Source organism: Lactuca virosa, chromosome 9 (genome assembly GCF_052849685.1).
Source record: "Lactuca virosa cultivar CGN04683 chromosome 9, Lactuca_virosa_CGN04683_v6, whole genome shotgun sequence".
Taxonomy (NCBI): domain Eukaryota; kingdom Viridiplantae; phylum Streptophyta; class Magnoliopsida; order Asterales; family Asteraceae; genus Lactuca; species Lactuca virosa.
The window spans coordinates 218,313,390-218,332,938 of NC_136434.1; the positions used below are offsets into that span (position 1 = coordinate 218,313,390).

General features: G+C 37.6%; 2 protein-coding genes across 4 annotated transcripts; one reads left to right on the plus strand and one right to left on the minus strand.

Moving 5' to 3' along the window:
* The first annotated feature begins 7,988 nt into the window (after window positions 1-7,988).
* LOC145137217 (uncharacterized) lies at window positions 7,989-10,297 on the plus strand. Of its 3 annotated transcripts, none has more exons than XM_079071356.1 (2): window positions 7,989-8,277; window positions 8,924-10,297. In XM_079071356.1, exon 2 carries the CDS (start codon window positions 8,934-8,936, stop codon window positions 10,059-10,061), a length of 1,128 nt encoding a protein of 375 aa, XP_078927482.1. In that variant the 5' UTR covers window positions 7,989-8,277; window positions 8,924-8,933; the 3' UTR covers window positions 10,062-10,297. The 3 variants fall into 3 exon arrangements, with proteins under 3 accessions (XP_078927482.1, XP_078927484.1, XP_078927483.1); XM_079071358.1 differs by lacking the exon at window positions 7,989-8,277 and adding an exon at window positions 8,304-8,466; XM_079071357.1 differs by lacking the exon at window positions 7,989-8,277 and adding an exon at window positions 8,483-8,694.
* A 1,139-nt stretch (window positions 10,298-11,436) lies between these two features.
* LOC145136148 (tornado 1) lies at window positions 11,437-18,111 on the minus strand. Its single transcript, XM_079070336.1, has 4 exons — window positions 16,524-18,111; window positions 15,335-15,760; window positions 14,438-15,249; window positions 11,437-12,919 (listed from the first exon to the last, which is right to left on the minus strand). The coding sequence occupies exons 1-4, from the start codon at window positions 18,037-18,039 to the stop codon at window positions 11,546-11,548; spliced, it is 4,128 nt and encodes a 1,375-aa protein (XP_078926462.1). The 5' UTR covers window positions 18,040-18,111; the 3' UTR covers window positions 11,437-11,545.
* Window positions 18,112-19,549: the final 1,438 nt, after the last annotated feature.

Here is a 19,549-nt window from a genome sequence, read left to right on the forward strand (position 1 = left end):
TAATTAAATATATGGATATTGATTTGGTAAATCAATGATTCTTATAGTGTGGGCCAATTGTTATTTAGGATGGGCTAAACCAATATGGTAGTCCATGGATAGTCCATGGAGGTTTAACCCATGGAGCCTAAGTAATATGAAAGGTCATGGGCATTAGGGTTTGCATGGATGTATCCTTAGACTTTGCCACACTATAAAAGGACTCCTTTAGCACCCAAAATCGGCCACTAGAGTTCTTGGAGTTCATTAGAGCCGATTTTGGAGCTAGCAACATCTCTCTAAAGCTCTCCTTTGTCCTAGGTGTGTTGTGAACCTTTTGAGGCATCATACTTGGGGTGCTAAGTTCTTAAAGGCCAAAACTACAAGCTACAACAAAGAGGTAATTCTATAACTCACTTTTATGTTGTTTATGTCAATTGTATGCTAGTTGTAGGCTTTATGCTTTAGAAACAATATTGCATGTATAATTAGAGAAAACATAGATCCAAAGCATTTAGGGTTGTATGTGCACCATAGGATGTTGTAGTATACTAAAACCCAACAATAAAGTCACCAAGTCAGTAACTTTATGGATTAGGATGTCTTAAAAGACCTGGATCTATGTTTTGGACGTTAGGACTTAATGGATTAAGTCACAAAAGGAGCCTTAAGGAAATTGGCCAGTACAACGGGCGTACACCCTGGTACGCTGCGCATACTCAGTTAACTCCCCGCTTTTGGTCAAGGCCAGCGTACGCATGCAGAGTGGCGAAAATGTGGTTTTTGGGCCTTAGGAGTTTGGGCCTGGATTGTTGGGCCTCATGGCCCACTGTGGAATAAGGCCTCTGGGCCTGGAACTGATATTTATGGTATTGGGCCTCTTGGGCCATATTGGGCCATCCAAAATTAATTATTTTGGGCTAAGAGTATGTTGGGCCTTGATAAGGCCCGTTTGAGGAGTTGGGCCCAATTTAGAAAATTGGGCCATTGGTGGGCCACTTGTGGGTTTGGGAAGACTATTTAGAATTGGGGCCTTTCATGTTATGGTGTTGGGCCTTGGACTTTGGCCCAATTAGATCAGGGGTAAAATGGTCATTTTACCCTAAGAAGGATTATTAGTTTTTGATTAAGTGTTATTGTGGTAATGATAGCTCGGGGAGTCGTCGGAGCTATCGCTAGAGATTTATTACCATGAGATTTTGCATTCAACTTACGAGGTGAGTTACCTTCTCGGTAGGAGTGGGTCGAAGGCACTAATGTCAGCCCACTAGTACTTGTTTATAGTTAGATGATTGTCTTTGTGATAATTATCTGTTATGCCACTATCTGTTATGCTTTATATGTTAGTATGCTAAGATGATAGGATGCTATATGGTAGTGGTAGGGGTGAAATAGTCCCTGTAACCGGTTGAAAGAGACCGAAGGGGTAGGCCAACACCCGGATATGCTAGGCAGTATGTGAGTATGTGTTTATAGGCTAGGATGCTATATGGTAGTGGTAGGGGTGAAATAGTCCCCGTATCCGGTTGAAAGAGACCGAAGGGGTAGACCAGCACCTAGATATGCTAGGTGGTTACCGGTTGAAAGAGACCGAAGAGGTAGGTTAACACCCAGATATGTTAGGCGGTTACCGGTTGAAAGATACCGAAGGGGTAGGTCGGACATCCAGATATGCCTGACAGTATGTTATTTGTATGTTATGTGGTATGATGGGGGAACTCACTAAGCTTTGTGCTTACAGTTTTCAGTTTTGGTTTCAGGTATATCTTCTTCGAAAGGAAAGGAGCTGGCATGATTGCAGCGCATCACACCATGATTTCCTCACACGAGACCTCTGGGATTTTGTACTCTGATGATGTTTTATCGTGATATGTTTTGACTATTGATACATTGGTTTTAATATGAGCTGACACTATGGATGTTTTCTTACAAATGGTTTTATAATATTTAAATTAAAAGTGAAATTTTTAGCCTTAATTTTTGGGATGTTACAGGAAGGATTCGGGTTTGAAGGAACCACAAGGGGTTACTTCGAGAGTGGAAGCGAGAACTAATTTCGAGAATGAAATCTAATTTAAGTAGGGGGAATTGTAACACCCAAGTTCCATAATGGATTAGGTTTAGGGCATCTAGGAGTCAAAGGCATCGTTTTTGGGTAAAATTGGGTGTCACGACGTGACAAGTTAAAATGAAGATGCGTATCCTTGAGGGCTTGTCACGACGACAAAAGAGGATAGTCGCGTTGTGAGGATGGTTGCAGCCTAAGCTCACGAATTTTAGGGTTCTCCCTATATTTAAGGATCTTATCTCATGACCTAGGGTATCTTCTTCAGACTCCACTCATTTCAAACGAATCCCTAGCCCCATCTATGAGTTCTTGAGCATTTGGCAATGTATTGGAGACTTGAAGGTGAAGGGATCATCTTTGGAGCATAATTTCAGCTTGCAAGCCAGATTAGAATCTCCTAGCAACTTCTCTAGACCTGTGTGAGTATTCAAGTTTCATTCTTTATGGTTTCTTGTTGCTAGATCTAGAGTTTTATGCTTTATTGTCCATGGCTAGATGAGTTAGAGTGTTGGGATTCCATAAAGTTGGCAACTTTATGGGTCCTTAGTGTCCCTTGGTGGTTAGTTGAGCTAGATTTGTAGTTTGGTGAAGTTTGAGCTCTTACTTGAGGGCTTGAACTCCTTTTTATTCATAAGTAACGTAATTTGATCTCAAGACTTGAATTGGGCATGCAAGGCCATAAAGCATCAATTTTTATGGTTTTTAAGGTGTAAGGAAGCCTTCTGGAGGAGATTAGTACATGGCTTAATGGATTAAGAGCTTACTCCATCAAGTTGCTTTTTAGCCAGTTCTCACAATGTGATAAGGTGCCTGTCACATCATGTCGATTGAAGACATGCAATTATTTTGTCCTTATCTAGTCACGACGTGACCAAGAGGTTGACACGTCATGAGGAGCAGTTGACCATTGAATTTTTGACAAGTTTGACTTTGAGTCACACATGAAGGATTGGGGCTGTTGATTAAGATTCTATCATGTTTTGGTGCTAGTAAGTTCGTGGGAGAAATCAGTGCAGAAAGGGAGCGTGTCGCATTGTTTCTGGGTTCTTCCTTTCAGGCGAGTTTTCCTCACTATACCTGTGGGTCGAAGGCACCAATGTTGACCCACTAGATTTGGTTATGTATCCTTGTTTATAAGAAGTTGCTATGTTATAGTGATCAGCTATATATGTATATATATATATATATATATATATATATATATATATATATATATATATAGGAGTAGTAGTATGATGGCTAGAGTGCCAGTAGGCTGGTTATTGTCTAGTGGGATGCCCTAGGGGTTGTATGTAGTCACGTAGGATAGGCTGAGAACTCTTGATCTAGGCTTTCTTGCATGTTCCTTGTTTGGTTGTGGCTTTAGAGTGGGATCATATGTTCGGGTGTTCATCTCACCTCTGGTTGCATATGGCTATGCATTCCTTGGAGATTTGTTGGTAGCAGAGTAGTGTGCTGTGAGGGGCCTAGTAGGAGGTAATGAACTGTTTGACAGGTACATTGATAGTTGCATGTACTTATGTGCCTACTTGATTTCTTGTTTGTTTATATGTCGACATATCGTGATGGGTGAGGTTTAGGTGGTCCTGTTGTGTGCTATAGGCCAAGATACCAGGTGCATGTCGGCTGTAAGCCGTAGGCACGGAGGCTCGGGAGGAGCAGTTGGGTTGAGGCAGCAGGCCAACATACCTGAGGCAATCCAGTCCGATGATTGTGGGCCCAATATGTATGCTTGTATATGTTTTGTGGTGTGTGGTATTTTGGGGGGAACTCACTAAGCTTCGTGCTTACCCAATTGTTATGTTTTCAGGTACCATCAGTGATTGTGGGAAGTTGAATGCGTGACTGTACACACTTATTAGCAACATTGAGGATTTCAAATTTATTATATTAGTCTAATTTTTAACAAATGTAATTTGTAGCAAATGGTTTTCTTAACATGGATTTTATAAATATGCAGTTTTAACTTATTTAAAATAAAAAAGTTTGGTTGTGAAAGTGGGACGTTACATGATAAGTGTCCACTAATAGATTAGTGTCTAACTATATATGATTTTTGTTTCCACAATATTTCCATAAACTCTTAAGGGTGAATGTATTGGCATACCTATCTCATTTTTTTAATATCATTAAATGTGTCATTAATTTAATCATTTTTATATTAGTTTAATATTGGGTTTTCGATCTGCAAAGTTAGATAAGATAACCGACTTGATTGACTATCAATATTTCTAGGTACGACCATACATTTTATATTAGTCAATCATACGGAGGGGTCTGAGGGGTATGACTGATATTACACTCCAACAATTAGAGAAAAAAAATATCAGTCTTAACTACATGTGTCCCTTATAAGTTTCATGTCATATTTGATGGTAACATTTAGAATGGTCTTGTTTAGGATAATGTTTAACATACATCAATGCATGACACTAAGCCTACTTAGGAGCCAACATATATCTCAGGTTTAAGGATACACAAACTTATTTCATTTTTCAAGATACACTCAATGGCGCCAAAGCATGGAGACATCTTGAGGTGGGTTAGTCCAATACTCATTCACCAGTAATATATGTGAATCTTGCATGCAATAAGGTCATTACAATTTCAAAATGGTTGTTTCACACACAACAATAGCAACCTTAATATACTCGTGTTGTTGGATTAATCGGTTTAGTCAAATGATTCAAAAACGGTTTTTATATCAAGGGGCATTTTAGGAAAGTTTTGTGTTTTTAGCTTTGTTTCCAAGTCTTTGTATTAGAGTCAAAGTCTTTTAGTTTAGTATAAATAGGACTATGTTTAAGTAAAATTATATTGAGATTTCCAGTAATAATTTCAAGGTTAACAAGTAATTCATCTGTTCTTGTTTTTTCTTCTTCTTTATTTAATTCATACCTTAGGAACCAAGGTAATATCAGGTGGTATTACTAACACTTGGTATCAGAGCAAAGGTTGATGAGAGCTGGTTTGAGAGTCGACTTTCGAATGGGAGGACCCTTGAGGTGCAGGGCTGTCATTGCAGCGAAAGTGCAAGTGGGTTGACTGATTTTAGAAGACATGGTGGTCAATATTAGCAGCTTGTTTGGTTGCTAATATGGGTCGCAATTGAGACTGTTTATGGAGACGGCTGTGTTCCGGCCGGGAGTTGTCGTGAGGGAGACGGGGAGTACCATTTGAGACGATGGGGGTGACCGATGATGAACAAAGGTGGTACGTGGCTGTTAGTTACGATCAAAGAATGGTTTGTTTCGAGACTTTTTCAACAGGGGGTGCTGCTGTCGGGATTTCGCAGGTCTTGATCGGTTTGTTCGTGATAAGGGGATATCGACGTAGGTGCATGAAAAGCAGGCATGAAGGATCCGTTAAATCATGTGGCTTTGGTTTCAGTTTGGTTGCAGATTGAAAGAAAACGGTGAAGTGGGTGACTTTGCTTTCTTAGTCGGTGGAGATGCCTCTTTGAAGAACGGTGATCGAAACAAAGGAAGAGATTGGAGAAACTACACGGTGTGAACATTATGGCGTTGGAGTTCAAATCAGATGGCTTTGGATGTGGCCAAGGAAGAGGTCGTTGATCCGGGAAAAGTCGAGATGGTAATGAACATGTCCAACAGGATGCCATGGTATATGTCATGGTATATGTCACATGTGTTGTCAATAATCAAAGGGGTTGAGAGAAGACTTTGGATGTGACCGAGGTGAATATCGGGTGTCCGGAAAAGGTCGAGAATCGAGACAGTTCGAAAAGAAGGTGATTAAACACTACTCTGATTGAGCAGTATGACCAAACCGATTAAGGGGGTGATTGTTGGATTAATCGGTTTAGTCAAATGATTCAAAAACAATTTTTATATCTAAGGGTATTTTAGAAAAGTTTTGTGTTTTTAGCTTTCTTTCAAGTCTTTGTATTAGAGTCAAAGTCTTTTAGTTTAGTATAAATAATAATATGTTTTAAGTAAAATTATATTGAGATTTCCGGTAATAATTTCAAGGTTAACATGTGCTTCGTTAGTGGAATTCTCTTCGCCTTGATAAAAGTGTTCATGTCTTGGGCCAAAAAACGGGAAATGAATTGTTAACCTAACAAAAACAATTGTTCTCTTCGTAATGATAATAACTTTTGTCAATAGTGGAAGAGCTTGCAATTTTTTTATCTTTATTGTGGATGACGTAACAAATATCATTTTTTAAATAAAGATAACAAAGAAAATAACCTAAGGCTAACATGTATGGGGAAGGAAAAAGACACGTGAAGGCTAAGATGGCATAGCCAAGACGAGTGAACACCGCCCCAAGGGTCGGTGTTGTGGCTGTGGCTGGTGGGGAGACGGAAGAAGACGGGCGCATTCATCAGTTGAAATTGATTTTGACCGTTTGGGGGTGCAGCATTTGACCGTTGAAAATTTATAAAAAAAAAATCATTCATTTTAATTAACTTTCTCTCTCTATATATACAAATATTTTACACACTTTTTTCACAACAAAACACACACATTTTTTCAAAACATTCGCACACTTTCAAAAAAATGGATAATTTTTTCGGTTCAGTTTCTTCTTCATTTGATGACGAGTTGGTATTGCGCACACACTATTGTGTGCGGCATAAAACATGGTTCGTGAAAGAGGGGAAAGTTCACACGGCGAGAAGAAGCGTAGAAAATGGATCAATCGGTATCGAGAGGCAGCAAATGAACTTTTGGTACGTGATTATTTTGCCCCTGATAGTTTATATGATCTATCGAAATTTTAAGAACGTTTTCGTATTAGTAGAAATTTATTCTTACGTATAGCTAAAGATTTGGAACGTAATTATGAGTTTTTCCAATTAAGATGGGATGCTAGAGGTAAACGTGGTTTTATTACAATACAAAAATATACGGCCGCTCTTAGACAATTGGGATACGGCATAGCCGCAAACACATCAGATGCGTATTTGAAAATGTCTGAGAGAACGGGTCGAGACTGTACATATCTTTTCTAAGAGTATGATATAGAGCTTTACCGTGACATATACTTGCGACATCCGACTAAAAGTGGCACATAATCAAACATCCGACACGAACATGGGATAGGACAAAACTAATGACAGTGTTGACTGCTTGTGTTGTTTTACATAACATGACAATAGAAAAAGAGGGTAGGGTTATTTGTTCATATACCGGGAATGGCATACTTAATCCACCTGCAATAATACAAGTTGGCAGCCCGACATACTTGTCTAGGGTTTTGGAAATACAAAACTGTGAAACGCATCACAATCTACGTCACAATTTGACCGAACACATATGGAAAAGACAATTCCAAGGGGAAAATGACGATGAAGACTAAGAGGATGAGGGCGGTGATGACGAGGCGGATGATGACAATGATGACGATGAGTAGTATTTTTCTATGGTTTTTTATGTTTTAAATTTTTATGTTTTTTAAGGAGTGTAATGTTTTATTTGTTATGTTTTATGTTTATTTTAGTAATTTAGGTTTTAAATTTATATGTTTTTAATTAATGAAATGTGGTTTTATTTTTTTGTGTTTTCAAAAGGTTTATTTATGTTATAAATTATGTTTTTTATTTAATATAATGTTACAAAAAAAGGAATATTGTGTTGTAGTAATCATTTTCAAAGTCTAGTGGGTTGGTGGTGAAGTTGACGTGGCGTAGAGGTGACAGCACTTTTTCGGTGGGTTGGTGGTGACCACTCCTCATAGCGTAATAGAAGTTGAATCTTGTGGATTAACTATAAAACTTGACTTTTTTTTTTATAGTTCACAAGTTTTATAAGTTTTGCAACTAGAAAGTCATGAAATTGAATGAAAATTAGTATATTTTTTGAACTTTTTCTAAAAAGTATATAATGATATGATTGTCAAGCCAAACATAAAGTGATTTTTTTTTCAAATATTTATATCTTAATTACTATACCTGTTTATATTGCCACACCACTTGGTTGAAAACTCCTTGAATTTTCTTTGCATAACATGTCGGTAGCATAATCTACCATTATTTTATTCACGTTTCATCAACAAGAAGACAATTCGAACTTGATTATTGAAAAGAATACCCACCACCCCCCTCAAAATCCAACCACACAATCACATAATTTTCTTCATTCTTCAAAATCAATACACACTCTCCAATTTTCCTCATTATCGAGCTCGATTTCTCCAAGATTTCATTGAATCCAAACAACATTCTACAGCAGTTTCTTGGACTCTGGTGATTAAAAAAAAAGGCAAGAAAGGACTACACTTTCTACTCAATCTTTGATGCTTTTCTGCTTTATCCTTTTCCTGTGCAATCGACTTTTAACAATTCATGGGTTTTTTATTTTATGATTCAAAGGGATCTATATCTACTACCGTTTTAGCTTCTCTTTTTCCCTGTTTTTCCTCTCTTGGATTCTGAGGTTTTGTTCTTTGAGGTAAAGTAGTTAACTTTATTGGAATATGCTTATTGAATCGAGTTTTGTGCTATCCTTTAGTCAAAATAGGGTTTATGTTTATCCAATCACTATTGGGGTCAGTACGTACTTGAGCTCTGACAATATTTCGCGGGTCTCTATATATATGCATGTGTTTACGGTTTAGGTGATCTAAATTAGGGTTTGTGCTTCCCCTTTTTGAGAATTCTGTTTTCCAATTGAATCCAGGTTAGATTTTTATGTTGATCATGAAGTTTAATTATTTGAATTGTGTGTTGTTAACTATGATTACATTTTTTTGGTAATTGATTGGCTGCATAATCTGTTGCGTTCTTGAATCATGAATACTTTTGTAGTTTTCTGTTTATCAACATATGCAAAAGGCACACGTCATTGCTCTGTAATTTCATGATAAAGAAACAGTTTCTTGATTATTATTTTTTTCAATGTTTTCCAGGTGTAAGTTCATGGAATCTCCACAATCTGTTGTATCACCATTGAAGAACTCATCAATTTACTCCGACCCCAAAAACCATAATCTCAATCATTCCCCAAAAAGCCCTGAATTCACATCAAAAAAACCCGACCCATCCCTTGGTGTTCTCGATATCTACGTTCACCAAGCTAGAGACATTCAAAACATCTGTATATACCACAAACAAGATGTTTATGCCAAAATTACCCTCACTACCAACCCCGAAAAATCCGTCACCACAAACACAATAAATGGAGGTGGACAAAATCCCGTTTTCAACGAAAAGGTTTCAATTGATCTCCCCACTCTCGATACTTCAATCAAATGTGAAATATATATGTTAAGCCGAGTCCGGAATTACCTCGAAGATCAATTGCTAGGTTTCACTGTAATCCCGCTTTCCGATGTTATCTTCAAGAAAGTCGAAAAGGAGTTCTCGTTATCAACAAATGATATTTTCCATTCCCCTTCTGGTTTCGTTCAGCTCTCTTTGTCGTACAATGGAGTGTCGCCGGATGTCATTGCGATTCCAATTCCGATTCCGTCATTGCCGGATTCCGACACGCCGGTTTCCGATTTGGATAAACTCGAGTTCCCAGATCCGAAAATTGCAAATGAAAACGAGATGATGGTGTCGGAATATATCGGGCTTAGTTCAGAGAGCTTAGTCTCGTCTGATACAGACGATCAGACGAGTTCGGAAAACGGTGCATCGTTTGGGTTCAAATCTGAGTCACCTCCAACAAGTGTCTCGACTAATGGGTCTCAATGTGATTCCGTTCCTTTTGTTGCTGATAAACTGGAATCCAGAAATCAAGAATCAGAATCGGAATCGTCTCTGAAAGATGACCCGGTTAAAGGTGGGTCGGTTGGTGACGTGGCAAACAAGCCTGTGGGTGTGGTGAATCTTGAGATGGATCAAAAAGTGGTGCAGCAAGATTTTGTGGATTTGTACATGAAGAGTATGCAGCAGTTTACTGAGTCGTTGGCGAAGATGAAGCTGCCATTGGACATGGAGACCGAGAAGACGAGTTCGGGGGACTCGAGCTCGGATCAAAACTCGGGAACACCAAATGGGACCCGCCCACGAGTTTTTTATGGGAGTCGGGCTTTCTTTTGAAGTGATAGATGATTTTATGCTCCAGTCATCCGATATCATGAATGCTCGGATGACTGAAGCATAAATGCTGACGCAATTTGGAGGTGATAGTGAGGGATTTAGAGTTGAGAGAATGATGATTGTTAGTGTTGTTTATGTATGGAACATTGTGTTTTTCTCTCATTTTCTTTTGTTATGTTGTTGATTGTATTTTCTTTAGTTGTTATTTATCTTAAAAACGTTAGTTTTTTCTTCTAGTTTGAGTTTATCTGTCATATATATTTGAATCGAGACTGATATGACTGTCATTATTAGGTTATTTTTAGTTGATTTTAGGATCGTCTTGATTAAGATAGGTTTCCGAGTTCGATTAGCTCGAAAACTCGACATGTTTATATATTCTATTTATTTACAATATTGCCACGCATTTTGCCTGTAATCACATTTGCTTCAAATGCCTTGTTCTTCATTTTGATGTTGATTTCAAACTGATCATTTGAACGTGAGGTTTTCCGGTTGTAGTCGATGAATTTCTTGTTCACAGCCTCACAGGCAGGTTCTCCAATTCGAGGAGTCTTATGTGATTACCTTTCACATGATACTTGTTGAAGATAGTTGTGTGAGTTTGTTAATCATTTACTTTCTCAATAACCGACTTTAGTGTATCTTATTTATATTTCATACGATACTCTTTAATAATGATGACCAAGTTACAATTGTTGGAAATCTAAAATTTGGGGTTTGTGTGAAATGTTTGTACAAATAAATGAAATTGATACAATGTTGTATCAATTTCAATCTATTCTAATAAACAAAGATTTTTTTTGCCACATGTAACATTCTCATTTAATTTGTCAAATATCATTTTATAGTTATTTTGAATTAATTTTGTTCCATATATCATTTTATGGGGTTTCTTTTAATAAATTTCACATAATACTTTAATGTAATAATTACAATAAATATAATAATAAATAAATATCAATTTCATTAATGGACTTATCTTTTTATTTCAAAATTCTTAAATTAAAGTTCATTAGTTTATTTATTTACATTTAAAAGATAAAAAAATCAATTTTAATAATTCATTATTTTTCTTATTTTCTTATAATCCAAAGTTTTTTAGATATTTAGTCATTTATATTTAATTTTTTTAATTAACTCATGTAATACATGGGTCTTACACCTAGGTTTTTATACAAATATATTCCAAAATTTTGGTAAAAATATTATATATAAATACATAAACTTGATAAACAAATAAAAATAAAAAAATAAAAATTATCTTTTATTCTTATCCATGTTAAATAATGAAAATGTTATATTTAATAAAAATAATAATATTTAAAAATATTTGTCATATTTAACATGAATAAAAGATTAGATATATGTTAGATAAGAAGAAAAGTTAGAAGATATTTAATTTTTCAACAAATAAAAGTGTATACATACAAAAAAATATAACATGATTCAAACAAACAAACCATTCCCTAATCTTTTCAAGGTCACAGAGGTACCTCAACTATTTCATTTGCTCTTGTATACATATGACGTCTGCAAACCCAAGCAATATGACCATCATCCCTATATCTCACTCTCCACAACCCAAACTTCTCAGCAATATCTTTTCCGGTGGAACATCCCCTTTCCCTCAAAAAATCCACTACCCATTGCTGCGCCGCCTTCATATCTTGCTGAACATCCGTCGACCTCCCTCTACTCCGGCCGGCTACCGCCGCACCTACTGCCCCAACCGCCCCAGCTGTAGCAGCAGCACCGGCAGCCCCCAACATAAGCGGGTTTCCGGCCAGATGCGCAACTTCTTTACTCAAATCCGGTATCATCTCCCCCATTCCTGCAGCTATATGAGCTCCTATTTTTAGGGCAAATGTCAAAAGCTTCATGAACCCTTTCATGTATGGAGCCACAGACATCACAGCTCTGTTATCAATCTGCATCATCTCGCACCCCATTTGATCTTCAACAACATGCATTTCGCCTTTGAATTCGCACAACATGTGAAGCCGGAGCGCGGTCATCCCGGAGATCATGTTCGTGACTAATCTCCTCGAGTAATTATCAGTTCTAACAAAATAAAACATATTCGGTACTTTTCTTTCTTCTATCTGAACGTTAAAATTTGCTAAGTAATTAACCTTACGATGGAGCTCCGTCAATAGCCTATGTTCGTAGTATCGTAACCCTTGGATTTCTTGTTTCAAATCCCTAATTTCCTGCTCGATTATCTTAAGTCTATGAATCACTTCTTCTACCCCTTTCGCAATTCCGGCAAACGACGGGTCGATTTTTCCGGTTTCATCGTGAATCGGTTCATCTGAGTTGTTTTCCGTGGGTACTTGTAACTCCATAGCTAGATCGTAAAGGTCATGATACCTCCGATGAAGCACTTCTCTAAAATCATCATCCGATAATAAATCCCGCGCAAAGTCAAACCCAGCTCTGACCACCTGCCGCCCTGAGTCAAACACCGGTGTCCAGGTATGTTGATAATCATACATTCCGTCTGCCGGAACTGAGAGCAAAGCCTGTTTTAACTTCGCGAGTGGGACAAATTGGGTTTTCCGGTGACGTGGGGGTGTGAGATTTTTGACACATTCTGGACGAAGGATGTTTTCAGTCAATGTTACACCATTACAGAGGCTTTGGATTGCTGGGTATATAAGCTCCCGGAAGAGCTTTAGGGTTTCAGTTAGGTTTTTGGTGGAGCAAGCAAGAACATCAAGATAGTACCCTAGTTGTCCTCCAAGCTCCACCCTGATATGAACTCCATTGATGTTTATCAAGATGAGGGATTTTTCTAGACTGTATGTTGCTCCGTGATGACTCTTGAGTCCAATGATTTTGTTGTGAAGGTGAACCTGTTTTCAGAAGTACATTTCTATTATTAGTAAATAAATGTAAATGTAATTCTATTATAGGTAAGAAATCGTATGTACATTTCTATTATTTGTAGATAAAACGTAACATATTGCTATTATGGTTAATTTTAGACAAAATTGCAAGAATGGTCCCTGTGGTATGTCAAAAATTGCCACTTTGGGCCAAACAGGTTTGGACTAGCACCAATGGTCCAAAGATTTCCATTTTGTTGCGAGTTTGGTCCATTTTAGTTTAATTTTTTCTAAAATGACGATTTTGCCCTTTGTATTTATTTTTTTCATTTTTTTTATTACAGAAATAAAAAAAGAAAAGAAAAAAGAATTACCCTCTCACTCACACTCTCTCTCTCTCTCTCTCTCTCTCTCTCTCTCTCTCTCTCTCTCTCTCTCTCTTGATTACCACCGGCAAAAGAAGAAGACACCGGTGGCTGTCGCCGACCTAGGCTGCCCCTCCGTCTCCTTCTGGTCAGGTAGCACCACCCAAACACCCGCTTCGGTCGTTGTTACCCTCCTTTTGAACCACGACAGTCGGTGACGAGAGAAAGGAGATTGAGATCCGAAGTAAGGGTTTCTCGACGGCTAGGGTTTCTTGACGGCTAGGGTTTTCAGATGGGCCGTCCTCTATCTCCTCTGCTCCGACGACAACTTCAACTCTGCAAATCCTACATGGAAGAACACGATAACAAACCCGACTCAGTCTGTCCCTCTTTCTAAGTCCGTTCTTAACCGGTCTCCCCCTTTCTTAGATCTACATACACTCCAGATGTGACTCGACGAAGGAGACGAAGGTGAAGGCGGAGAAACTCTTTCTCTTTACGGAGGTATGATGATGGCGGCAGCGACTTCCTCTCCCTAGATTTTCAGATCTGTTGTGGCGTTTGTGTATGTGTGTGTGTGTTTAATATCGCTGGTCTTTTTCAAGTTTGTGGGTGTGTCAAATCGACCCCAGATGTCTCAGGTTTGTAGCGACGCAGGATCTGGAATCTATGGATCTGTCGTCCTCCCTAGCTTTTCAGATCTGTTGTGGTGATGGATTTTGCGAAAATATCGATGTTGGTGGTGGTGTTGAACTAGTGGCGATGGTTGACGATGGTCGTCGGAAAATCTGGTTGGTGTTGGTGGTTACCGAAAAATCCAGCTGCTGTTGGTGGTTGCCGGAAAATCCCCTGTTCTTTGAACTCATGCGATGGAGGTGGTAGAAGGGGAAGAGAGAGAGAGAGAGAGAGAGAGAGAGAGAGAATCTTCTTTCTTTTTTTTTTCTTTTTTTTTTTCATTTTTGTAACAAAAAAATTGAAAAAACAAAATACAAAGGGCAAAATCGTCATTTAAAACCAAAATGGACCAAACTCGCAGCAAAATGAAACTTTTTGGACCATTAGTGCTAGTCCAAACCGGTTTGGCGCAAAGTAGCAATTTTCGACAAACCGGTTTGGCCCAAAGTAGCAATTTTCGACATAACATAGGGACCATTTTTACAATTTTGTCTTATTTTTATACCTGTAATCTTGGGAAGAACCCTGGAGTAAGAAACATGTGACTCGAATCATGGCATTCAAGATGTCTTCCTACAAAAACACAATCAGATGTAATCAACTCCCACTTTGGTGTTCTTGTTCTACTTTCTTCAAGAAGAGAAGGAATCAACAACAAAGATTCTTCATCATATGGATCTTGTTTGTAGCAAAGTTCAAGCTTTATCATCATCTTCACCAAATCACTCGCATCCAAATTCTCAAAAATCCTTGACCCCATCCCCGGAATTTGACTATGTAAACTTCCTTTCAAAATCTTCTCAAAATCTTTCCTACTCACAAATCCTCCATAGCTTTGTTCATTACAACTCAACTTCCTAACAATCTGACCAATGACATCACCACAAAACCATTGAAAATCCAAAATCAAGAACCCTAATTCTTCAAAATATATCACCTCTCCAATACGATGAAGACACATGGTGATTGCCTTTCTTCGTGTCTCCATTTTCTTTAGCATTTGATTGTTTCTAGATTGGACTCGTAGAGATGGAACCCTAATTTGGCACAAATCGTTGAATTCTTTCCATTTCATGGAGGGTTTCTCATGGTTTTCTGACCTCCAATCTGATAGAATTTTTATGAGATCATTGCAGAGTTCATAGACTTTTGGGACTTTTTCTAAAACGGTTTTGCTAGTTTTGCGTATGTGATGTGTGAGTTTACTCACTGAGGCAGATGATCTTGCATCAACTGTGAACACTGTTGGATAAAAGTCGACATATCCTTGGAATTTATCTCTCAATCTTTGAAGAACATTCATTGTATTCTGGATATCTGTTGAAAAACAGATTTTAAATATCTTGAAAATTACATTATTAAAGTGGTCTATGAAAGTAAAAGACATCGAAACAATGATCACCTGTTAATTGATCAACCTTGTCATAGTGTGTTAACACCATAGTCACATTGGGTAGAATCATGCATTGTTGAGATGATCTTGAGTTAGAAACTATGAACCTAAGCCAATATTGAAGTTCTTCTTCTAACTCTAGTGGTGTTTTTGGTTCTTTGTTATTTGGTTTATGGAACAAACTTGAAACAATTACAAAACATGAAGCGCTTCCATGGCCTGGAAACATGAGATCATGAAGGGAAAAGAATTCGTGTTGACCTCCTAAGTTCCATATTGAAAACTTTGTATCTTCATCTTTGAATGTTTTTACTTTCATCCCGGATGTTCTAATTGCTTGTTCAACTGGATTTACTAATGTTTTCACTTGTTCGATGTATGGTAGTTTTGAAGAAGAGAAATTTTGTGATATGGAATTGCATAATGTGGTTTTCCCTGCGTATACAAAATGAATGGATAAAGTACTTAATAAATAAATAAATGATTTGTCTTAAGTATGTAGTGAGGGGTTGTATGTTTTTCTATTTAATGGGCATAATAGTTTAAGTACTTAATATGGACAATTATTGTTTTGTTTTTACTTAATTTGAACAGACTGATCGAATAGGTTAAGCAAAAAAATGACTTAATGTATTAAGAAACTAACCTTTTACTTATTTCTCCATTTTTTTTCCTCTGAACTTCTCACATTGAAATTGAAATTGTTGAATATCGTGAAATTTGTGTTTTTACTCGATCTAAACAAGCTGACTAAATTGGTTAAGCCAAAAAATGGCTTAATGTATTAAGATACTAAACTTTTACCTATTTCTCCTTTTTTTCCTCTGAACTTCTCTCACGTTAAAATTGAAATTGATGAATATTGTGAAATTTGTTTTTCGAATTTGTGTAAATGACAATTTTACCTTACCCTCGATAATATGGTTGATATATACAATAGTTTAACACACATCGGTAACTGTTGAGCGGCTTTACCGTTTGAATTTGTGTAAATGACAATTTTACCTTTTTTTTAATTAGAAATACATTTGAACACTTATTCACTATGCTAACATCCTAAACATGCACAACTTTCATTAGAATTTGAACAATTTGCTTCACGCATTTTATCAACTATATAATGTGCATTTCAAAAAATTTGACTCAAGCATTTTATCAACCATATAATGTGCATTCCAAACTGTATAATGAAACTTACCAGCAAAATCTTCTCCGCAGATGAAGACTCTACAGCTCTTGGGAACAGTCATAGGCATATCCTTAAGCAAATCAACTTCAACTTCAGGTTCCGATTTTGCATTTTGACCTAATTTCAAATGTATTCCTTCCGCTTTTCCAGAATTCTGAAGTGGGGTTCTCGCAAGATCAATCTCTTCAATCCATGGATTCACCTGTAAAGTCTCCATTATCGTCTTCAACACTAAATCACCATCAACCCCTTTACAACCCTGCAACGACAAACACTTCAAACTAGCATTTCTCTCCAAGTTCTTGAAGATTCTGATTATATCTTGTGGTCTCAGACTCTGATCTTCATATATCCCTAATCTTGTTACACTTTGATTAGTGTTAATCATCTGCAAGATTGCTATCAGTCCATCCCTCCCTATCTTCGTTCTTCTCCCCCCAAATGTAATCGATTTTAGGGTTACGTTTGCTTGAATTTGAAGAGTCGAAAACCTAGTCAATGGACAGAGCAAGTGTTCGACACCGATCCCGCCAAATCGGTTATCATCTACACGCAAGCTTTCCAAGCACCGGTTTTTGAAGAGTCCGGCGGCGACGTAAACGACTCCCTTGTTTTTCAAGCAGGTTTTCGAGAGGTTTACTTCTCGTAGACTCCGATTCTGTTCTAGAACCCACCGGAATTCCTTGGCCCACCGCGATTTCAATCGGACGCCGGTTAGGTCGAGAGATTTGACTGTCGTGTTCCACCCTAGAGCGCCGGCAACCCTACATGCCCCGGAAGTGCTCAGGCGGTATATTCGTAGCGTTTGGCTCTCAGGTGCGAATTCAACAACTTTTGAGCTATTGTTTCTATTACGTTCGCTACTCCATAGATGAACTTCCATCGACCTGTTTCTCGCGAGTACTGCTGATATCAATGGGGTGGCGGTGATTGAGCTCGAATCGAAAATGGTTAAGACCTTCAATGTCGAATTTGCTTCGATCATTTTCGAGAGCTCTTCTGCTCCTTTTGATCCGATCGAATCTTCCCATATCTGCAACTCTTCTAAACAGGAATTTACCTTTAAAGCTGAAGCAATGAGAGTAGCTCCGAACGAACCAATTCTCGATTCCGACAAAATAATCTCTTTAATCGATTCATTTTTCCTCAACATCTTCGATAATTTCCCCATGCAATCGGCATTTAACCTATTCGATTTGAATGCAAGTTGCTTTACATTTTCAGAACCATCGAGGAGAACCTCGAGACTCGTCATTTCCTCCATCTGCCATTCAACTTGATAAAACTCCACATTTTGCAGCAAATTTTGTTTCGAAGATGTTGATAGGAGTGTGAGGATTTTGGAAAACTGGAAATGGGAATCGCTTGAAATGTTTATATGAATCGAATCTTGAGTTTCTTGATGACAACATGATGTTGGTTGAGAAAGATGGAAGGAGATGCTTTTAAGATTGAGACTTTCAGTTTGAATTGATTGAAAAAGCCATTGAAGATCTTTTAAGCTCTGGTTTGATGTTGATGCCATTGATGATGAAACTGTAGTTGCTTCATGACATAATCTTTAAAATCGTAAACCCAAATAAGGTTTTTGTCAATATGATTTCTTTCGGTGGAAAATAGGATTTTACTTTTATTAACTTTAACTTTAATTGTTTGCTTTTTTTTTTGAAACTTTGAAAAGCGCATCAATTATTTCTCCCACTCATTATTTTTTTATTTTATTAATGTAGGGACAATATAGAAAGACGGATAACGACTTTTTGGTTTTAAAAAGAAAAGGGTAAGCTACACGGATGGTCCCTGTGGTTTAGGGTAATCTGCATGGATGGTCCCTAAGAACTTTTTTTAACTCGGACAGTCCTTGTTATTTGATTTTGTTTCAAGTTTAGTCCTTACCACATTAGAAATGACATTTATACCCTTATTGATTTCGTTTTTAATTATTTTATTGTTAATTGATTATTTATAATATTAAAAACTAGAAATGGCCCCCACCCCCTTCACCTCATTCCATCAGATTTTTCATGTCTTTCCCTCTCTCTCTCATTTCGGTCGAAGATCCCCCAGGGAACGAACTTCTTCTTCCATGAAACCTACCTTCTTCTCACCTTCATTTCCGATAATGATTTAACTAAAGAAATGCATATGGTCCCCCCTCTACTGAAACTGTCATATGCTCTCTCTCTCATGTATGTTTGAACCTTCATCGGAAACCATAACCATCGTCAATGACCCTGCTCAAACTGATTAAACTGAAATCTCAAAACCAGAATCTGATGAAATACAAATCACAAAAACACAACAAATCTGATGACACATGAATCAAAACCCAATCAATGAATCAGGTGTTCCAGAATTCTAACCTGAAGCCATAAAATCCATAAAATTGCATAGAAACGTGATTTTGGGGTTGATTACTTAGGGTTTTGAGAAACAAGCTTTTATATTAGTTCCAAACCACAATCATCCTAAATCTAATTAAATACACAAGATGTTCGTCCATTTTTTTTTGTCAAAATCAACATGTAAACATAAATAATTTTTTGCATCTAGTTTATTTGTAGATAAGAGGAAAAAATGAGAGGAGTGGAGAGAAGCTGGAGAACCTCGATGCAGCGAGGCTCCATGGATTTTTATTTCAATCCGTCTTCTATTTTGTAACTGCTGCCGACGACGCTCTGACCATGAACCCTAACTGCCTCCCGTTCTAACCACAAATCCTAATCATAATCAATCAATGGAGATCCGACAGGGTAGTGATGCAGAGAGAGGTTTCCAAACAGGAATCTCGAGCGGAGAGGAGAGAAGAGGAGATGAAAGGGAAGAAATCTCACCTGGTTGTTGTTGGATTGGCGTCTCTGGCCGGAGGAGTGGTCATCGGAAAAATGGGTGAGAAGTAACTGAGCAAAAAAGAGAATCGGGTGAGGGTGAATGGGGATAACGTGAGGAGTGGGTTTTTTTTCTTTTTTGATTTAAAAACGATAAAAAAATAATAAAAAATGAAAAACATAAGGGTATAATAGTCTTTTTACATC